This window comes from Nycticebus coucang, chromosome 8 (genome assembly GCF_027406575.1).
Source record: "Nycticebus coucang isolate mNycCou1 chromosome 8, mNycCou1.pri, whole genome shotgun sequence".
Lineage (NCBI taxonomy): Eukaryota > Metazoa > Chordata > Mammalia > Primates > Lorisidae > Nycticebus > Nycticebus coucang.
The window spans coordinates 79887389-79906857 of record NC_069787.1 but is presented as its reverse complement, the minus strand read 5'-3'; the positions used below and the strand labels follow the sequence as shown (position 1 = coordinate 79906857).

The following is a 19469-nucleotide window of genomic DNA, read 5'->3' as shown; positions in this document are numbered from 1 at the left end:
ACCTTTTAGAAAAGGTAGGAATTAAAATGATAGTACTCACAAAGAATATATAAATATTTAATATTATTTTGTTTTAGTATCAGTTAATCTTTTTAAAATAAGATTCTCTTGAACTAATGGTTGTTGTCACATAAACCATCTAAAGTATGGGTTTGGATCCACTTTGATATTTATTTATTTTACACTGAAAAACTGATTAACTAACATATATCAGCCCTCTGATAATAAGTTCACTGTTTTGAAAAAGGATGAGCCAAATCATGTTTTTTAGTTTTATGAAAAATCTGTGCTATGATTAAAACTATGACAAATTAGCCAACATTAAGCCCACTTATTCTTATGTAAGAGATCACTTGATGGGAAAGCTTTCTTCCACTAGTGACATTAAAATTTATGATGTAGAAAAAAATATCCCCAATGACTAATAATGTCTCTCAGTGAAAATGAAACTAATGCTCATACTATAAGGTGACTAAATTGATGGCTGTACCTCCCCAAATTTTGCCCAGTTCAGAGTTCTCAATGGTTCTTGGTAAATCTAGCTAATCTAGCAAGCATTAAACACAGAAGTCCTCCAAAGCCAAGTTTCTCTTCTGGGAGGGGTTCCATTGTGAACTCCTTGCTAGAATAAAAAGTCACTATCCTTGGAAAAACACACAATATAGAGGATGAAGTAAAACATGCTCTCATTATAAATATTTGGCTTAGCTGGGTTTTCTGATTTTCACATGTTTATCCCGGGGCTGGACAAACATAAAATATTTAAAACACAATGTGATCTGATTATAGAGTCTTTTATCACATGGTTTAAGACAGAGATACCCTAATATGCAAAAGTTGAGGCAGATTTTAGGGTTCTGATTTGCTTTTACTTGCTAAGGAAACCACTAGAACATTTCTGTCTCAGAAGATATGGCTGGGGGCAGGGAAGAATAAATTCATCAGTTAATCAGGAGTGGAGACTGAGGGTTCCAGGTCATGAAAGTGGTCTCATTGTTTCTTCAAAACTGTTTCAACCATCTAGCCTCTGTAAGCTTGAACCTAAACTCACAGAGGCTTGGAAATACAAATACAAGAGCAGAAACTAACTATAGGACATCCACTACCAATAAAAATGTGCAAAATGATGCCATGTGTTGACAAATACTATACTCCGAAAAAAAATCTGACTTTTCTATACATTATGGTGTTTGAAAGAACACACAAAAGTGCTATAGAGTTGGTAAAAAACAATCTGTTATTTTTTAATATTTTTATTGATATGCTCAATAATAAAATACAAGTGTTAATAAATACATTGGTACAGGATAAGTTTATATCCAACAACAGTAAAAGAGTGATTCAAGTTGCAGTAATACACTGATAGGTAAATAGTATAACATTAGAAAAGCAAAACTCCTTTAACTTAAGGACAGACTGAACCATCATGTATGGGTCTGAGATCAAGTAATACAGGTAGCAAGAGTTTTTCCCACACTGGAAAATGAAGGCAGCTTTCCAAATACTGTGAATATACAAACATCAGGGAAGCAACACAATCCATAGACTTTACACTTGTGCCAGTGTTCTCTGGGATTCGGTCCACACATTTTGTAAGTGCCGGTGGTACCTAATGAAGGCATTGCAAATAAACTCAAAGGTCTGCTTCTTTATTCTCTAAAAAGACAGCATGGCCACTTGCGTATGTGCGTGTCTGGGTATTTTCTATCAGCCCCCTGATCCCACGGCTTCTCAGCTCGTCTAGACTACAGAGAAGTTTGCAGCCTCTGATTCTCTCCAACAAAGCTAGTCTGATGTCTGAGCTAGGGACCAGAAGGAACGAAGCACCGTAACACCTTACTTCTCTGCACCAATTGTATGGGGAAACGTGGCTTAGGTCCAGGATGGGCACTATGATACAGACGATCCCTTTAAAATTTCCTCCAGGTACCTTGCCACATGGGACCAAAAGCAGATTAAGTCTATAAAGGGTGTCCCTCTCTGCTTGGCACTAGGAGTGGAGGACACGTGGGGATCATTCTCCCAGGTCTGTCATTCTGCAGAGTTAATGTATATCATGTGCAGTACATTACAAGCTGTCAATCAACATTCAATAATACAAACCATGATATTCACATGGGTCCCCCCTTTCAAGCTCTTCAAAAATAGAAGCACAAATGAAATGCTGAAGAAAAGCCACACATTTCTCAGAGCCCAAGTAAAATAAAGCATGTGTATGAAACATAGTAATGGCTATTGGAAGATAGCCTGTCCATGCCTTATGACATTAGTGGCATGTTAAGGAGACGAGGCTAGAAAAAAATACTCTTAGGACAAAATCTATAAGGAATTTATTTTTGGTCCTTTTAAAGAAAGTGCTCTCAATGCTCTCTGTATCCATGAGGGAAATTCAGAGGATTTCAACTAAAGTCAAGAGAGAAAGGGAAGACAAAACCAAACAAAAAATAACAATATTTTCATCAGTTTTCCCTCCCCTGGGCTCAGATAAATCATTTTACTTTTGTCTTGACTGTTCTCATCCTCTGATGAAATAAGTGAAATTTCGGCAGCAAGATTATTTTTATAAAAGCTAATGTGATGCCTAAAAGGCAAATAAAAATAAATATCCTATGAAGTTATCCATTTTGTCACGGAAGAGTTTTGGTGGAATTTTTAGAGCTTAATAATCTTGCTGTAAGAAACAAAAATATGGGTAAGTATAAGCAGTGATATATTTATAATATTAACTTTAAGTCACCATCAGCTCAGATTTATTTCTGGACAATTTTTTCAGTACTGAGAAATCTCCACCAAAGGCCATCAAAGTATTTTTACAAAGTTCAATGCACCGTATTCACTGTATCTTAAGTTTCATACAAGCCAACAGCTGTGTTTCTTATAGGCAAGTGCATTTTGGGGAGCTGAGAGGTAAGACATCTCCAATAAGAAAGGAGACAGGGTTCTTAGAACTATATTTGGTTCAGCCTTATCAAGAGAGAGCCTTTGAGTCAATTCAGCACTACTGTGCTTAGTTTTTATTTAGCTTTTAATCTAAATTCTTTTGAATTCCTTTCCATTTGCAGTTTTCAGAGAGTCTGGAAAAAAACAAACGTAATACTGTGTGACAAACTGTTAAACTTTTTTAGAATGTTTCATAAACAGAGGATGAAGCCAAAACATGATTTATTTTCTTAAATACGTTTTTCTCCCCCACAACACTGCTGAACGCCAAATTAATAGTCATGCAGACAAAGGTGGGTCCCGGTCATGCAATCAATGATAATGACAGGGGGAGATACCTGATCCTGAAGACTTTCACCTCCTGGCCTGGCTGAAGATTCCTCACAGACAGCAAGACTGCGAGTCAGTTTACCTTTTCCTGCTCCTGACTGGAGGGGAGGAAAGAGAAAGGAAGGAGAGGAAAATAAAGAAAAAACAAACAGGAAACATTCTAAGACTGTCAAGTCACTTCCATGTTTACATAACTTTCCCAAATGAAATTTTTAAAGCCAAACTTCAAGCTTGCTGCTGAGTGTTGGCTACACTGACTCAAAGCATCAGTCCTCTGGGTTGGTAAGGACAGAAGTGAAGGAGGATGTAACGCGTGAGGCTAAGAAGCACTTAAGGCCGGCGGTGCCCATCAGACTTGGAATGCATGAAGAATGGATTGCTGCTATTTCATGAAGGGATCAGGAGGAAAAATAGGACAAAATTCCACCAAAACTAAGTATGGAGGGGCTTTGACTGAGATGTCTCAAAGATGAGGAATATATAGTAAACAGTATTACCTGTTTACTTCCAGGCAGAAATCAATTAGTGAGATGAAAATATTTGCTCTAATTTTTAAGTAGTAAAAATAAAAAAGTGACTATTTTGATTTGTAGAGCATTGTAAAATTCCCAGGTGTGAGAGCAAGATCAAAATATACGTTTTCAGCTATTCAAATCCTAAATTCTCTAAATAAAAAGCAAATAAGGGCAATATGTGTGAACACGATGCCATTAAAAGCAGACGGCTCCAGTACAACTGGGATGTACCACAGTATCTGTACACAATCATCTGAATGGTTGGCAAATCCTTTAACTTTGATGTACAATTGGTATTCAAGATGACAGGTCAACCTAGAATTTCAAGAACCCTACCTTAGATTTTCTTCTCTCTTGATTCTGAGCCTCCAGCCGCCTCTGTTTGTTAGAAAGAAAATTAAAAATCAAACAAACAATAAATCAACAATCAGGAGGGGGAGAAAGAGAGGAAGTTGCGGGGGGAGAGAGAAGGTCACTAATTGCTAGAGTTGAAGAAATGAATAATAGCAAGACATGACCACATGGATGATTCCTCTTTCCCTAGGCTTTAAAAACATTTGACTTTCAGTTCTTCTTACAGCAAGTATTGGAGAGGAGAAAAGTCAGCCTTGAAGGCTTTTGGCCATTATGTGGTTATCTGCCTTTGCTACTGTTGGTATATAAAAAGTTAACACTTTTGTAGTCTAATTCAAATAAAATTAATACTCACAGGCTACTTGTAAGTACAGTTTGTTTCCCTCTACCAAACCTCTTTCTCTTGTGAATCAGTGTATTTAATCACACTTGTTCATTTTCTTCACTCATTTTGACTATTTCCCCCCTATTCCAGTGTTCCCTCTTGTTAGCTGGGAATTCCAGGGTTTATGCTTGTTTTCTATTAGCAGTTGAACCTTTGCATGCTCTTGAAGGTCAAAGGAATGCATGACTTGGATTTTTCTTAGTTTGCCATGAATTAGGCTTTCAGTTTTTCATAGAATAACAAATTAATTGTGAGAACTCTACTAGCCTACTGCTGCCTTGGAAGAAGCTCTCCACATATATCTTGAGGTGTCTGGAAATTGTTACTGGGATTCTGTGTGCAAATTCAGTAATTAGTTTCTTTAGATATTTTTCATTTCAAAAGATATTTGAGACCACGGTTCAGTCAGAGGAAAGTGACTAACAATTGAAGGAGAAATTAAGCATTATGGATTTCCTAATGATTTCACCAAACTCTTAAAAAAATCTTCCAAGTATTCTAGAAATAAAGGAAGGGAAGTGCACACAGCACTATGAGAATCGGGGTCTTTTCAGGCTCACCTGCAGCTCCAGCTTCTCCTCTTCATCCAGACTCTCAGATTTCACAATGCCGTTCTCTGGAATGGCCGTCTCCTGCTCAGTTCCTCCTTCCTCCACTATCGTTGGATTCAGGTTTCCTTGCTCAGACATTCTCTCAGGTACAAATTAAAACAACAAGGTTTTATGCCCTAGAGAGTTAAGATACAGAAAATAAAGTCAGTGCAGGGAGAAGCATTAACTATTATTCTTGAGATACAACATTTCTCCTTTGGTATTCAAATTCAAATGAGCAACTTAGCCATCCCTTGCCAATTTTATACACAACGAGAATAAAACAAGATGAAATCAGATACCCAAGGCACACACAAGAGGCAGATGCAGTCTCCCCGTGCACACCTTCTCTACACACATGCACACACACTGTGAATGCACTTTGCCATAAAAATGGATCAAAAAATCCAAAAGTGGAGACATATAACTCCCACGCAACTACCAGTCCCAATATTTCTCCAACTCTTGAACAGATGACCCTCGACTTCTGACTCAAGAGGTGATATCGATATTCTGCAGCATCTCCAAGGTAACTCAAAAATGATTTGCAGGTTTCAAACATAGACAGACTTCCCCTAGTTACAAGGAATATAGTATGCTCTACAAGGAGCAAAAATCAATTGAAGAGGTAATAATTCAGTATAAATATAGGATCTAATTTCAGCAATAAACCTTTCAAGGTCAACATTCCAGGCTTCAAACTGACAGCTACATTATTAAAAGTGTAAGCCCTCTCCAAGCTCCTGTCAGTTGCTGGTGCTGCAGGATCCTATGGAAGGAAGTCTTTGCCTGGCAGCTCTAATGAAGCTATCATAACTGAACTCCACTACCCCAGGCTTACAATACACCACTGTACAGACCCTGGAAGGGCTTTCAAGTTAAAGTCTGTTATTATTTTTTTTCTCCCTACCTCCATAAAATCCCTGACACATCCCCTTCTGATGTGCTGTCAGACAGGGTCATGAATAATTTAGCATTTACTTCCTCTTGATTTTTTAAAACTGTGAGAAAAAAAAAAGAAAGAAAGAAAAGAAGAAGGAAGGAAAGGAGGGAGAAAAGAAGAAGGAAGAAGGAAGGAAGAAGGAAGAAAAAGAAGAAGAAACGCTGTAGCTTAGAGAGTTAGTTTATTCACAAAACATCCCAAGCAAGGACTGTCCCATTTCCAGTCATTATAATTGTGATTATTATTGGACAAATCAGTGTTCTGATAGGTTTCTTTGGGAGTGTTTAATTACCATTTACTAATTCTGTAACTTGATTTCCAACTGGAAATAGGAAGCATGAGAAAAATCAAAATCACAGCAATTTTTATTGCAAATTTTCTAAAAATCTACCATGACAAAACAGATGGAATCTAATGATATTTTCTAAATACACAGGCTTATTTGGCAGAGGAGTGCGGGAATGTAAAAGAAAAAGTTTTCCGAAAGGACAGCAGTTTAAGTCTGTAAGTGAGCAATCCTTTTAGGTTTGGGGAGGTATCAGGATATTCCATCCAGTGTATTTTGACAGGTTTCTTTTATTTCGGTGGCACTCAGGACATGTGCTTAACAAAATAAAATGTCCTGTTTCCCAATGGCAGACAGCTTGTCTCTCAATGTATTAGGTAGGGGGAGGACAGGGGACTTCTGTTGTCCTAACTCATTTTCAGAGCATTTCAATAAAAAACAAAACAAAACAAACAAACAAAAAAACAAACAGATCGTGACAAGATTTAAAATAGAGTGAACAAATCGAGCTCTAATTTTCCAAACTACAAGCCAAATGAATATCTGATACAGACCCTGCCTACTATGGTTACGTTCGGGGCACTGCTCTATGTAAACAGGCACATTTCTATAATAATAATATTAGTAAAATACAGATGAGATGACAGCCAAACAAGACCTTTACCTTTTGCGCAGAATTCCTGCTGTAGCTCTTGGTGACTTACTACCAGCTTCTGTCGTTCTACACCAGGAAAATCCACACAAGTGATTAGAGACAACTGGAGTCCCATGTCCCCATTAACAGTTCGGAATGCCCATCTCCATACGATTCCCTTACACAGTGTGACACATCATCGTCAACCTGAAAAAAGATGAAAAGTAAATAATAATAATTGCAATAATCATGGTAGGGCGAAGGGCAAAATAAATAAGATTGGGTTTCTAACACTAATGACCAGCTTCCAGCAAATCACGTTCACAGCTTGATCCAGCTCCACCTGTCTCAAGCTGCCTGCTTCTTCTCTAATGAAGGCTACAGCCGGCTGTTCAAGTCAGAACGGCACCCACGCAAGGAGCTAAAATTAACAATTGCATTATGCACCGAAGATTACTCACTTCAATTTTAACCTTTTTTAGTGAAATCTCGCACTTTGTATTTAAAAAAAAAAAAAAAAAACAAGCTTGTGTGTTTGCTTCGGTGAGAATCAAGAAGATCACCTATGAGCAAAAAGTCTTGCTTCCTTTTTTAAAGCAAAGCCTTTGTCTCAAGTTTTAGATTAATATATATTTTAATTCTATTTCTGTGACTTGTTTCTTCATGAAAGTTACCTTATTAAAATGTATTTAAAAGTTCACCCTAAAAGTGAAAAAAAAAAAAAAAGAGAAAACTTTCATAATGCCATGGCCGAGAGAGCTCTCGTCTCTCCCCTTACAGTTGAGGAATAAGAATTCCTAATTTCCTAATATTCTTGCCGCCTGGGGAGCAAAGTCTATCCATCCCCCTCCCTCCCCGTCAGGATTGCCACCGCCAGCTGGGCATTCTGTTTGACAGCAAAGAAACCCTGTCAGAGGGATTCAACAGATTTGCCAACTTCAAGCCTGTTGAAAACAATGCGTGCTATAATGTGCACTTTCTTTTTCTCACAACTCCTACAGGAGCTGCAGCAAAGACAGCTTGAATGCAAACACAGAGACGGGCTCCTAATAACATTTGCCAAAATCAAGCTGTATCTCCTCCCGGTAAGTCTAGTCTGCTGCACGCCTGCTGAATCCAATAGCATGCACACTCCTTCCATCAAATACCCGTCTATGAAAACACTAACCGCACCCCAGTTATTTAGTCTAAGGAGGGGCTCGCTCTCCTCTTTGCTATGTCCTCCCCTCAAGTTTAAACGAGTGCAGCTGGTATCTCACAGGATTTTACTGTGGCTATATTAACCACATATTAGGTTACAAAGCCATTTGTTGTGCAAGAGGAAAACAACTGTTCAAAATGCAGTCACTTAAATAGTCAAAAGTTTCTGGATTTATTCATGTTTTATGAAGATGAATAACTAGGATTTAAACTATGTTTCTTATATTATTCGAAATCATATGGCTGTGGATAGACAAGCAAGCATGCATTTAGGACAAAAATGAACTGCTATTCAACAGTAATTCTATTTTTTCAATTTTGACCCATTCCATCATGGCTACTATAAATTAATACTCAATATTAAACAGAAGTCACTATGTCTTAAAATTAGAATCTATTTAACGAACAAGCCCCTTATCCAGAACGTTTTAGAATAAAGGTTGGTGATAGATGGAATTACCAAATGCTTTTGGGGTTCTGTTTTCCTTTTTCTAAGTAGAAGGAAGGTACCAAACATCACTGCAACCTTTTTGCCTCCTTTGTCTGACCCTCATACTTGCACAGTGGCATAGAATCCAGCAGGTGAACGGCAATGCAGTTTTCAAATCTAAGTCTTAGATGCATTATTCCAGCCTCAGTAGGAGGATGCAAGATATAATTCTTTCCATGAAGAGGGAAAGAACAAACTGATAGTCACATAACTAACTCAAAGCGCCAACAGCCTGGATATATATGTGTGCGTAATTACCAGGACACATTTTGAAATAGAACTGAGCTCTAAAGTCAGCAAGGTATTATTCTTGCATGCCTGAATCACAAAGTCATCATCTACCAAGATAAAAGAGAATATGGGCATATGGGGATGAGCGGAGTGGAACATATGGATCACAAATATTTTTGTAACTGATTAAAATTGTTCTCTTTGCTAAGAAAGCAGTGCCAGAAAAATCAACCCTACTTCAGCTTTCTCTGCCACTGCCATTTAATCCTGATCCGTTCTAATTTCTTCCATTTTCGCAAATAACCAAAACTATTTTTAAAAAATATCTTCTCTTCGACATTTGGTTAATAAATACTCCGGCTAAATTTTAATTGTTCCATTTAGAAGGATGGAAGGAGAAAGAGGAAATTATATACAAAGGCACAAAAGTTACTATGGTTCATTTAGTGAAAATGTTTCAACCACAGTTTGGGGATAGTATTTAGCATGATCTGACAATGGTTTGCAAAACCGGCTATATGGAAGTGATCAAGAATGCTGTCAGGTACTTACTATGAAGAAAATGAGTCATGCCATCTCAAGCTATATTTATATTGTTTTCTACTTCTTTAGCTTACTTTAGAGTTGAAAAAAGTAGCAATCAGGTTTGTAGGAATGAAAGAGGGAGAGAGGAGGAAGGCCAATCCAAATCACCAAATATTCTGTCTGTCATCACCACCATCAAAATAGATAGAGAGCATCTTAATTGTGTGTGCGTGCGCGCATTGCATAGATTAGTCACTGTGCTACCACGTGGGGACTGAAAGATTAGAATTTAATTCAGATTCCAGCAGTGATTTAGTTCCCAGGGGATACCTAATGGGAAATTAAAGCTGAATTTTATTGGCAAGTTGGGAGAGTCACTTTATTAGTCACTTTCCTTACAATACTTATACTAAAAATTAATACAGGAATGACTCATCTAATCCCAAATCAGTACAGGTATTTCATGATGAAACAAGAATCAAGATTGACTTATTTGGAAAATTTAAATATTTCTCCCATATCCATTTTCTTCTCTTTTTTTCTGGTACACTGGGCTTATATTAGTGATTTGTCAATTTGTCAATAAAATATATAAATATTCCAGCACCATACCATCCAAGAATAGAACCCATTCTCAAAACAGTTGTTCTTTTAAAGTTTAAAAAACATTTTGAAAGCATAAGATTAAGTTTAAAGCAAATAGAGAAAAAGGTCATTGGAATGTCATTCCTTCATAAATGGGAGCAGCAATGGTATTACCATAGCATATTATATTCCCAACACCCAAAAAATTATCAACGAGAAATGTTCAGATAAATTTAATATTCTAAAGAACACTTTATCCTTCAATACATGTTTAAGAATCAGTCCATCATTAGGTATACCATTTAATTAGACTCTCTTTGAACAACCTAATGTACAGGCATTCTGTATGATTCCTGTGCTACCTTGCAAATGCCAAAATTGCCAGAAAACCATTTTGGAGAAAAAAAACCTAGGAGGGAATTTAAGAAAATAAATTTTCAGGTTAGAGTTTTAGGAACTAGAAATATTTTACATTAATATTTTTGCTTAAGCTTTAATCTAAAAGGCTGGCAATTTACAAACAGTAGCTCATATGTAGGATCTCAATTTTTCCCCTTTAACTATAGCAACTTGGATACAAACACACCTTAGATCAACATTTAGCAGAATCCCAGCAATGGAAGGGAGTTATGCCAGAACTTTTAACATTAAAATAGCCTTATAATAATCATAAATGCCTTTAAAACTAAGGAAGGTGTCATGTCATTAAAAAAACTCAGAAGGATAAAAGCCCTGTGCTGGTAGTTTATTTCTTCACCCTTAAAACAAGTCATCATATGGGCTTCTATAATATGACATGATATTCAGGAGAATTAACATAGTCTCACTTAAAAAAACTCCTTTTTCTGGGTGGCGCCTGTGGCTCAAAGGAGTAGGACGCCAGCCCCATATCTCAGGGGTGGTGGGTTCAAACCTAGCCCTGGCCGAAAACTGCAAAAAACCAAAAACCTCTTTTTTCCTTCTGAATATGATATGAATAAGGAAATCAATATACAGATCAAAGACAGAAAATGATTATACAAGAAAAAACATTGGCACTCTCTCTTATTTTTTTTATTAAATCATAGCTGTGTACATTAATGCAATCATGGGGCACCATACACTAGTTTTACAAACGTGTACAGTAGTTCTATGGATATAACCCTCCCCAGTTAGAACTTTACTCATATGTCCTCAATAAATGGCTATCATTATAATCTTTTAACAGTCTTCCTCTTGGTGAGATACATTGTTATGTACCTACGTAATGCAGACACTGCAAGAATAAAAAAGTTAGGTAGGGTAGGAAAACACAATGTTCAGAGAACCTCTGTACCTCTACCAGAGTTGATGCACATGTGGCTGCCAATGTTGTCTCACCAACAAAGGGTAAGAGACATTGTTTCTCCCAAGCTGGCTTTGGACCTGGTATTGGTATTGATATCATAAAAACATAAGCTGTCAACAGTCTGCATGAGAGAGCTGGGTGGAAGGCGGTCACTGATCTGAAGCTTTGTCACTTTACTGGCCCAGTTTTTGTATATTTTTTACTGCAGATAAGGAGAATATTTTTGTCCAAAATCAATGTCCTAGAGAATGGAGCCAATAGCCCTGCTTTTATGTTGGAAAGTAAGCCAAGGCTCTGACAACATTGATGCTTGTTTTCATTTGGCCCTGCGACCATTTAGACTAGTCCAAGGATTTTTAAATGGGCTCAACTTCCATAACTTATGCAGGCTACTCAAGCTATTTACCACTTTATATTTCCAATATCACTCTATTGAGAACTAGGCATGATGTATCCACACAGAGGGTACTATCACCATTCCAGCCAAGTGCAAACTTTAAAAAAAATGCACAAGTACTCAGAGAACCACACAACTGCAATAAACCTTGAGATCAGCTGGTTCCCCTGATATAAGTCCAATGACTTGGACGAGACCCATAACTATGTTGTGAAAGAAATGGGTCAAAAGCACAGTCATTTTGACTAGGGGTCAGAGTTATTGTTAATAACCTATGTTCCTATAGTGATAGTTCTATTAGAATTATGGAACATACTTTCTCTGAGTGATTAATTCCTAGTATATTATAAGACAGATCCAGAGGTTATTTTTCACTGGCAAGTGAGCCCACAAATTCTGCACAGAAACTGTCTGAGCATATATTTTGATGAAGACATATGTGTTTCTTCCCTGGTTTTATCCTCAAAGTCACATGGACACATTTGGGTTTATGGACATTATGTTCAGTCTCTCTTCTTGAAAATACTGAAGGCCCATATGCCACAGATGCCAGAATTTCTTCTTTCCACACCTAGAACACGTAATACCCATTCTGCCAGAGGTTACGCAGGAAATCACATGACTGTGTGATTCCCAGATAAAATGTGCCCAGGTTTTGCAGAAAGAAATAATGAATTTTTAATGTGGAACTACTAATTAGAATCTATATTAGTGCTAGAAGAAGGGTAACATTTAAAAATGAGGTCCCCCTAGTCTTTAAGCAGAAGGCCATGATCTCATAGCCTTATCATTCCTAGTTTAAGAAAAATAAATTTCCCAGGAGCTTAAATAATACAGGCTGAGATTTTATGGCTAACAATATTATATAACTTTGCTAAAACAAAAAATGCTCTTAAATAGGTAGATCGCTCAGGAATCCTGCTGAGTTGCATCCTCATGGTAGACATCGCTCTCAGTATTACTGTGCTATGATCTCATATCACACAACAGCATTTCTGTGGATGGGGGACAACAATCCACTGAAATGATACTTTTATTTCAGCATTATTAATCTCTCTAGATGCTGGAATTTTTGTATTCTAACTTCACTTCATTTCAGTTCAATAAAATATTTTAAATTACCTCTTTATCTGGATGCCAAGAAAATAATCCAGTATTTACTTTCCATTGTTTCTATTAGAGATACTCTTTAATAAAACAAGGATTTATCATGACATGCATATTTTCAGCTTTGATATAAAAGCTTCAAAACTACAAAACTTCACAAAGAAAAAAAGGCATATTTATAAGAAAGGCAGGAGAAACGTTAATTTTAATACTCATCATCATATCTGACATAAAGTCCTTTCTTTTTCATTCCTACAAGAAGTGAAAAAGCATCTGTCGTTTCAACAACAATGAAACAATAATTGTGACGCACCTTTAGGTGCCAGAGTGGGAGCTAAATGTCTCTCCGAGTTATTAAAACCTTTCTACAGAAAGGGAGAAAAGAAGAGACATCTAAATAAAATGAATGAAAGCAAAGAAAAATTGATAAGTTGCTATTTTGTCAGGTTTTTGAAATGGTCATAAAAGTCAGGTTTTTTCTATATGTAAATTAGAGAAAATAAGAGCTTTCCATAGCTATGACATCTTTGTTTTCCTTTGTGTCAATACTTTGTATTTGGTGTCTTAAATGAATATTTCATGCCTTAACGTGGCCTTTTCGGATTACCAGCAAAATTGTCATTATTAAACCTGATCAAAAGAAATCAACATGGAACTTCGTCTCCCACCCATGACTTCAACCCCCTCTCCAACAGCAAATTGAATGAAAGGATATTCCAGAGAAGCAAAGGAAAACAAGGGCACATGCCAAAAATAAAAAGGCAAAAGCTATCCTACAGAAGGTGTGCACCACTTCCAAAAGGGAGGGAGAGAGAGCAGGGAAAGATTTAGCAGAAAGGGACGCATGCTGCCATCCTAAGTATAGCATGTGAAATTTCAGGAGACACAGGAACAAAGGGAGTTTCTAGTTACATGGAGTAGCTCTGGGCTACAGTTTTGTGTTAACATCTTTGATAGCAAGCTTTCTCTATAGGATACAACAACCACACCAATAGAGCAAACAACTACCTTTTATTGAGTGCTTACTGTAGGAATGATTTTGGACTGCGTTTTCTACATAGATTATTACATCTTCACCTCATATCAACTCCATTTAGTCATTGCTAGCCTACAGCAGGGAAGACAGCAAGCCGCCTGCTTGTCCTATCTCTTTGGTGTTATGTTAGCCGGCTGATGGCTCTTTCAGTCACTGGATTTCCACTCCCCACCCCAACACGGTCTTAGCAATGCAGATGAATCATTCTTTAACAAAGCTCAAAATTTGAACCAAGTAGTAAAAAACACTCTCTTCCTACTATCATGTAAGCTCTAGGGTCATGGAGATTTTTGACTATTGTGTCTACCTCTGTATTAACCCCAATGCTGAGACATAGTAGAATTTGCCAACTCAGTGAATGAAAAGAAGCTTGTAGCTCTACTTGGATCCTGAGCAGTGATCGCTGGGTGACCTCACTATGTTCCTCATCCTCCACCTAAAAGCCAAGACATCTAATCACTCAGAGCCCTATTAAAATCAAATGTGGCTAGAATTAAGTTTTTCCTTAGACTTAACCAGCTATTTGGAAGGTACTCAAGGGCAAAACCATGATGTGCTTCTGGATGTGTGCATCAGAAGAAGGTTTTGATCTGGCTAAGCTCTGTGATGTAATGGCCCTATCCATTCAAAGTCAGCTGAACATTCGTACTGAGTCTCTCTATAGAGTGACATCTACTGTGGCTTTCTGGATAGGATACTAGAGTAAGGAAAGAGAGGGTGCTTGCTGTGAAAAAGCTACCAAAATAACCAGAGAAGTTAATAAAGAAATTTCAGAGCAAAGAGCAACCCAGGGGGCTAAAGCATAGAATATAAACAAGGGACACCCCTGCTCACCTTAGACTATTTCTGCAAAGTCTTCTGGAAAGCTAATTATGAAAAGCAATCTTAAAGTAATTCAATGACATAAGTAACAGAAAACAGGGACAAGGGGAAATATGTTCTCATGAAAGATAAAAAGAGAGTGCTAAGCTCCTAAACGAAAGCTGTACATGCTGCTGAATCTACCCAGGCTTTTAGTACTTTCCGAGTTTTTCTGAGAATGTGATGGCATCAGTCAAATGCATGGCTTATCATAATTAAACTGGCCAGCCATCTAGGCCTTGCTCATATCTCTCTGCAAGAAGAAACTGTAGAACCAATGTCTCTCCTTCCTCCTGTCAGTCATTACAGGAAGCTTCTTCCAAGTGCTCACTCTTCACAAAATCCCCACCTAAGTGTCATCTCTCCCCTGGGGAGGAAGGGTCACCCAGTTCAGGTGCAGTGGTGTCTGTATTATGGGGGGTGGGGTATGTGTGTATATATATAATACTATATGTGGCTGCTTTGCCTCTTCTTAAGTGCTGGGACCTTTTCTACCCTGCTGTCAGGTTAGCCCTCTTTCTCTACACTGCCGAACGCAATGTCATACAAAAGTGCACGTTGACACCACTGAAAGCACAGTCATAAAAACAAAAAGCTGCTACTGAGATCAACGTATTTGACGGAGAAAGACCTAAGTAGTTAAGAAATAATTCCAACCGTCCTCAGATTTACAGTCATAAGATGCACTTGAAATATAAAATAAATGAATTCATTTAGCACTGTTTTTTGCGGGGGAGAGTAGTAATGTTGGAATTTCCCCTCATCAGAATCGAATCTCTGTAAATCTATTTAAATGGTAGATGTAAGAGAATAACAACAAACTACCAAACAAGAACGAATATGAGCACACTACAGGGGAAAGGGCCACATTTAGGACCTCGCTGGCTGAAGAGGAAATGGCAGAATTGTTTCCTCTGATGAGACTCCTTTCCAGGAAGACAAGGAACGCAGTCAGGGCAGCAAATGGAGCTACATGCCTTCACAAAAGGACTCACTTGGGTGGAACAAATGGACAGCACATGAAAGCAAATGTAAAAAAGAATGTCTCCAAGTCTTTATAACTTCTAAGCCATCATGGGTTTGGCTTATGTTTGGGCCGTGCTTTAGATACAGCCGTTGTGATGAAATGCTCCAGTTGAGGAATTTCAACACTAGACTCTGAAGCTCCATGGACGGAGAACCCTCTGCCCAGTGTATCCTCCAGTTGCTGTGTAACACAACTTAGGATCACAGTGGACATCAGTTTTCTGTGAGGAGAAATGAATACATTCCTGGGAGGAAAACATTTCCCAGAAACTTATATCACGTTGGTGGAACAGAATCTTTGTTTTTGCAATGTGTCCAGTGTTAGAATTGCAACCACATGACCACTCTCTCTGATGCGGTCACCCCTCCCTGCCCTGAGCCTGATTTTATGGAACATTCTCATTTCTTCTCCTCCTCCTCCTCCTCCTCCTTCTCTTCCTTCTTCATTTAAAACAGGGGTTCTCAACTTGTGAGTCACAACCCACAGGAACTGTATTAAAGGGCTGTGGCATTAGGAAAGGTGAGAACCACTGATTTAAAACAAATCATTCCTACTTGAAGTAGAAGCCAAGGAGCTGCATTTAAGACTAAAAGGATTTTCAGGTGAGGATCTTCTCCCTAATAGACCCCACTGATTGGATGCTCCCTGCACAAATCTGCCCACCACCCTCTTCAATCCTAGGAAGCCACAATTGAGGAAAAGGGTTGTTTCCTTTTGTAATTCTCCATGTTTTAAATGTATAATACATTCTAATGACGTTATAGAAATGAAAGCTGGTATAAGCTCTGCGAGTACTTAGAACCTGCTAGCATTACTTGTAACTAAAGAAAGAGGAAAAAGCAGATTCTCAAACCATTCCACATGAAGGAACTGCCTGAAACTACTGATGAAATAGGAGAGACACATAGTCTGTCTGAACTCTGGTGATGCAAGATGTTGGTGTGTGGAGTAAAGGTAAAGGGTTAAGTTGTGTTCAGGAATTCTCTGATGATTACTGATGATGAAGTTGAAGGCATGGAAGCTTTTATTCATGGATTCCATACTGCCTAAGCTAAGAGTCCGGAAGGGGCTATTAGCTGTAGACGTGGCTGGTATGAGAAGACAAAATAGTCTTGAAGTACCCTTTTCAGAGAGTTTAATAGAAGAAAACTGCTAGTGAATCCAATGAAAGCTGACATTGCAAGGAGGAAGATGTGAAGCTAGCACGCCCACTTTGACGTCTCTAATGTGCAACTACTTAAAAATCGCATGTGACGCAGCTTCTCTTCAACAAAGTGGAAGAAAATGGGTCTGAGAAATCTGCTATACCACAAAAGAACAGAAACATAAGAAAACACAGTTGTTTAAAGTTTTTCAAGAGGGTACATTCAAGCTACAGATGTGGAAATTGCCAGGGTGAAATTTTCCAGCAAAGAATCAAATTTATGATTTGATGTATTATGGACATGAAATGGTTATCAATCTTATTTAATATTCAATACTCAGCTTTTGAGCTGTGGGCCTACTTGTGAAACATTTGACATTTTAAATGTAGATAAGAAAGGAGAAATCAGTAGTTGAATTCATAATGTATATCAAAGCACTTTCAGAAGTGGAATTTTTGTTGTTGTTGTTGTTGCATATGATCTTCTTAATAAAAACGCCAAGGCCTAAATATGCAGAAAAAAAGTTACACAGTGGGAGAAATCACAAGCTTACTTTGCTCATAATGATAATGGGGAAAGAAAAGAAGGAAAGAAGGGAGGCCCATGTGTCAAAAACTCTCCTGCAAAATTAATGTGTGAAAGTAGAATGTGGAATAGTTGGAGGAATTTATGATGATGGCTGCAAAAAAATTTAATTTTCACAAATAGATTTAAAACTAAGAAGACAATAAGTTATTCATTCCTTTTTTCTAGCACCTAGCAGAAATTGCATTGTATGTAATTACAGATAAATAGCATGTTAGAAATAGCATTTCCTTGCATTTCTTACAGTATGGTCCATGTAAATGTGAAAATCTATTCTGCTCTTCAAGTGATCACACATTTTCACTAAACAAAAGAAGATATAAAGAAAGTAACAAACATCATAGGATCCTGTTGCTTCTCAAAAGTCATCCACATGATGACAAAAGAAAAAAATCTATAAGTACCAAAGACTTCTAAGCACATTTACATAAATGAGTATTTTTAGCCATAGTATTAATCAGTATTCTAATTTTAAGTATTTATATGTGTCTATGTACTTTGTATAATTTGAACTTCAGTTATTTACAAATGTCCAAAGGGTAGATCCCAGGTATTTTAAATTCTGTGTGGTCCCAAAGTATCCTTATAGCCTGGTAGGTTCTGTTTTTAATTTTGGAAGCACTGGCCATCGCTATGAGGCTTGGGAATCCCCACACATGCCAATTTCCAAGTCTGGCCATGATTTCTCTAAACAGCAGAGGCCCCAGCAATAGCATGGAGAGGATGGCATGCCAGCCCACAGAATACAGCAGGTATTTGCTCCACTAATGACCCACTAGGCTCAGCAAGGTGCTAAACTTAAGGTGACTGCACAACTGAAAACAAACGCTGCCCATCCAAAGACTAAAAATGCTCTGATTTTCAGGCTCCCATGTTTTCTTTCATTTTATGACTAGTTATAGGCAGTCTCCAAGTTACAAGCATCTGACTTATGTACAACTCACAAACAAAGGCTACTGCAATAGCCCCCAAGTTACAAACATCTGACTGATGCATATCTCATACTTGTAAATGGAGGCCATTCCACGTAACAGGTAAATGCACCTGTTCCAACTCACATACAAATTCAACTTAAGAACAAATGTACAGAAACTACCTCATTCATACCCCAGGAACTGCTTGTAAGCTTCTACAAAAATGCACATTTTATACTTATGTTTACTGTTCCCCCAAACTGGATAAAAGCAAAGTCAGAGATGAGACCTTGTAATGAAAAGCAGCACGATGGTTCTGAAAAAGAGACATTTTCAATCCTCTAAGAAGGAAATTTGTTTTTTAAGAATTCCTTTTCTTTCTTAATTTCGATTTTATTTTACTTTATTTTATTTTATTTTATTTTATTTTATTTATTTTGTTGGAGAATCATTGAGGGTACAAAGAACCAGGTTACACTGCTTGCATTTGTTAGGTAAAGTCCCTTTTAGAATTTTTTGTGTCTGTTTTTAAGAAGAAAGTGCTTTAGGTGATGTTCAAGTGTTAAAGACCATACATGCTGTCCTCAAAATATCTGCTCCATTGACGACTTGCACTTTGGAGACACGTGGTATCAATATCATTGCAAAATTTCATTATAAATGAAGTTGTCATGCATTGTAATCCACTTTCAGATTAGATTATATTTTCCTTCAATTAACTGGAAGGACTCTTACATGCCTTATTCTCTTCTTTTAATCTAGCACCTCTGCAAAGGGCATTAAGAAGTGAGTAAAGCTATAAATGGAGCCCAGATTTTAAGGGGTATTGGAAAGACCTGCCTGCTGACTCTTCAAGAAAAATCTGTAAGTTATTTATTCCTCCCTCATATAAATTATATAGAAATAAGAACTTTCCTTATTTTTATTGTACTGAAACACCTAGCAGAGTGCCTGACATTCAGTATTGTTTGATGAATTACTTGATGAATGGAAAAATACATGTATTTAACCAGTCATGAGATTATGGCACCTAATCATACTGCAAAGCTATCATAGTCTCAA

General features: G+C 37.5%; 1 protein-coding gene across 30 annotated transcripts in view; it reads right to left on the bottom strand.

Moving 5' to 3' along the window:
• Positions 1-19469, bottom strand: part of ARPP21 (cAMP regulated phosphoprotein 21) — a 154406-nt gene that overhangs the window by 108226 nt on the left and 26711 nt on the right. For 8 of the 30 annotated variants that reach the window (XM_053599466.1, XM_053599473.1, XM_053599477.1 and 5 more), the window contains exons 2-5: positions 7008-7184; positions 5085-5251; positions 4122-4163; positions 3279-3368 (exon numbers count right to left, since the gene is read on the bottom strand). In XM_053599466.1, the coding sequence (XP_053455441.1) occupies positions 3279-3368; positions 4122-4163; positions 5085-5213 (261 nt within the window). In that variant the 5' untranslated portion in view covers positions 5214-5251; positions 7008-7184. Of the gene's footprint in view, positions 1-1218; positions 3075-3278; positions 3369-4121; positions 4164-5084; positions 5252-6024; positions 6116-7007; positions 7185-7269; positions 7508-7651; positions 8090-19469 lie in introns of those variants that run through there. The other 22 variants (XR_008381649.1, XM_053599464.1, XM_053599471.1 and 19 more) reach the window with 19 other exon arrangements.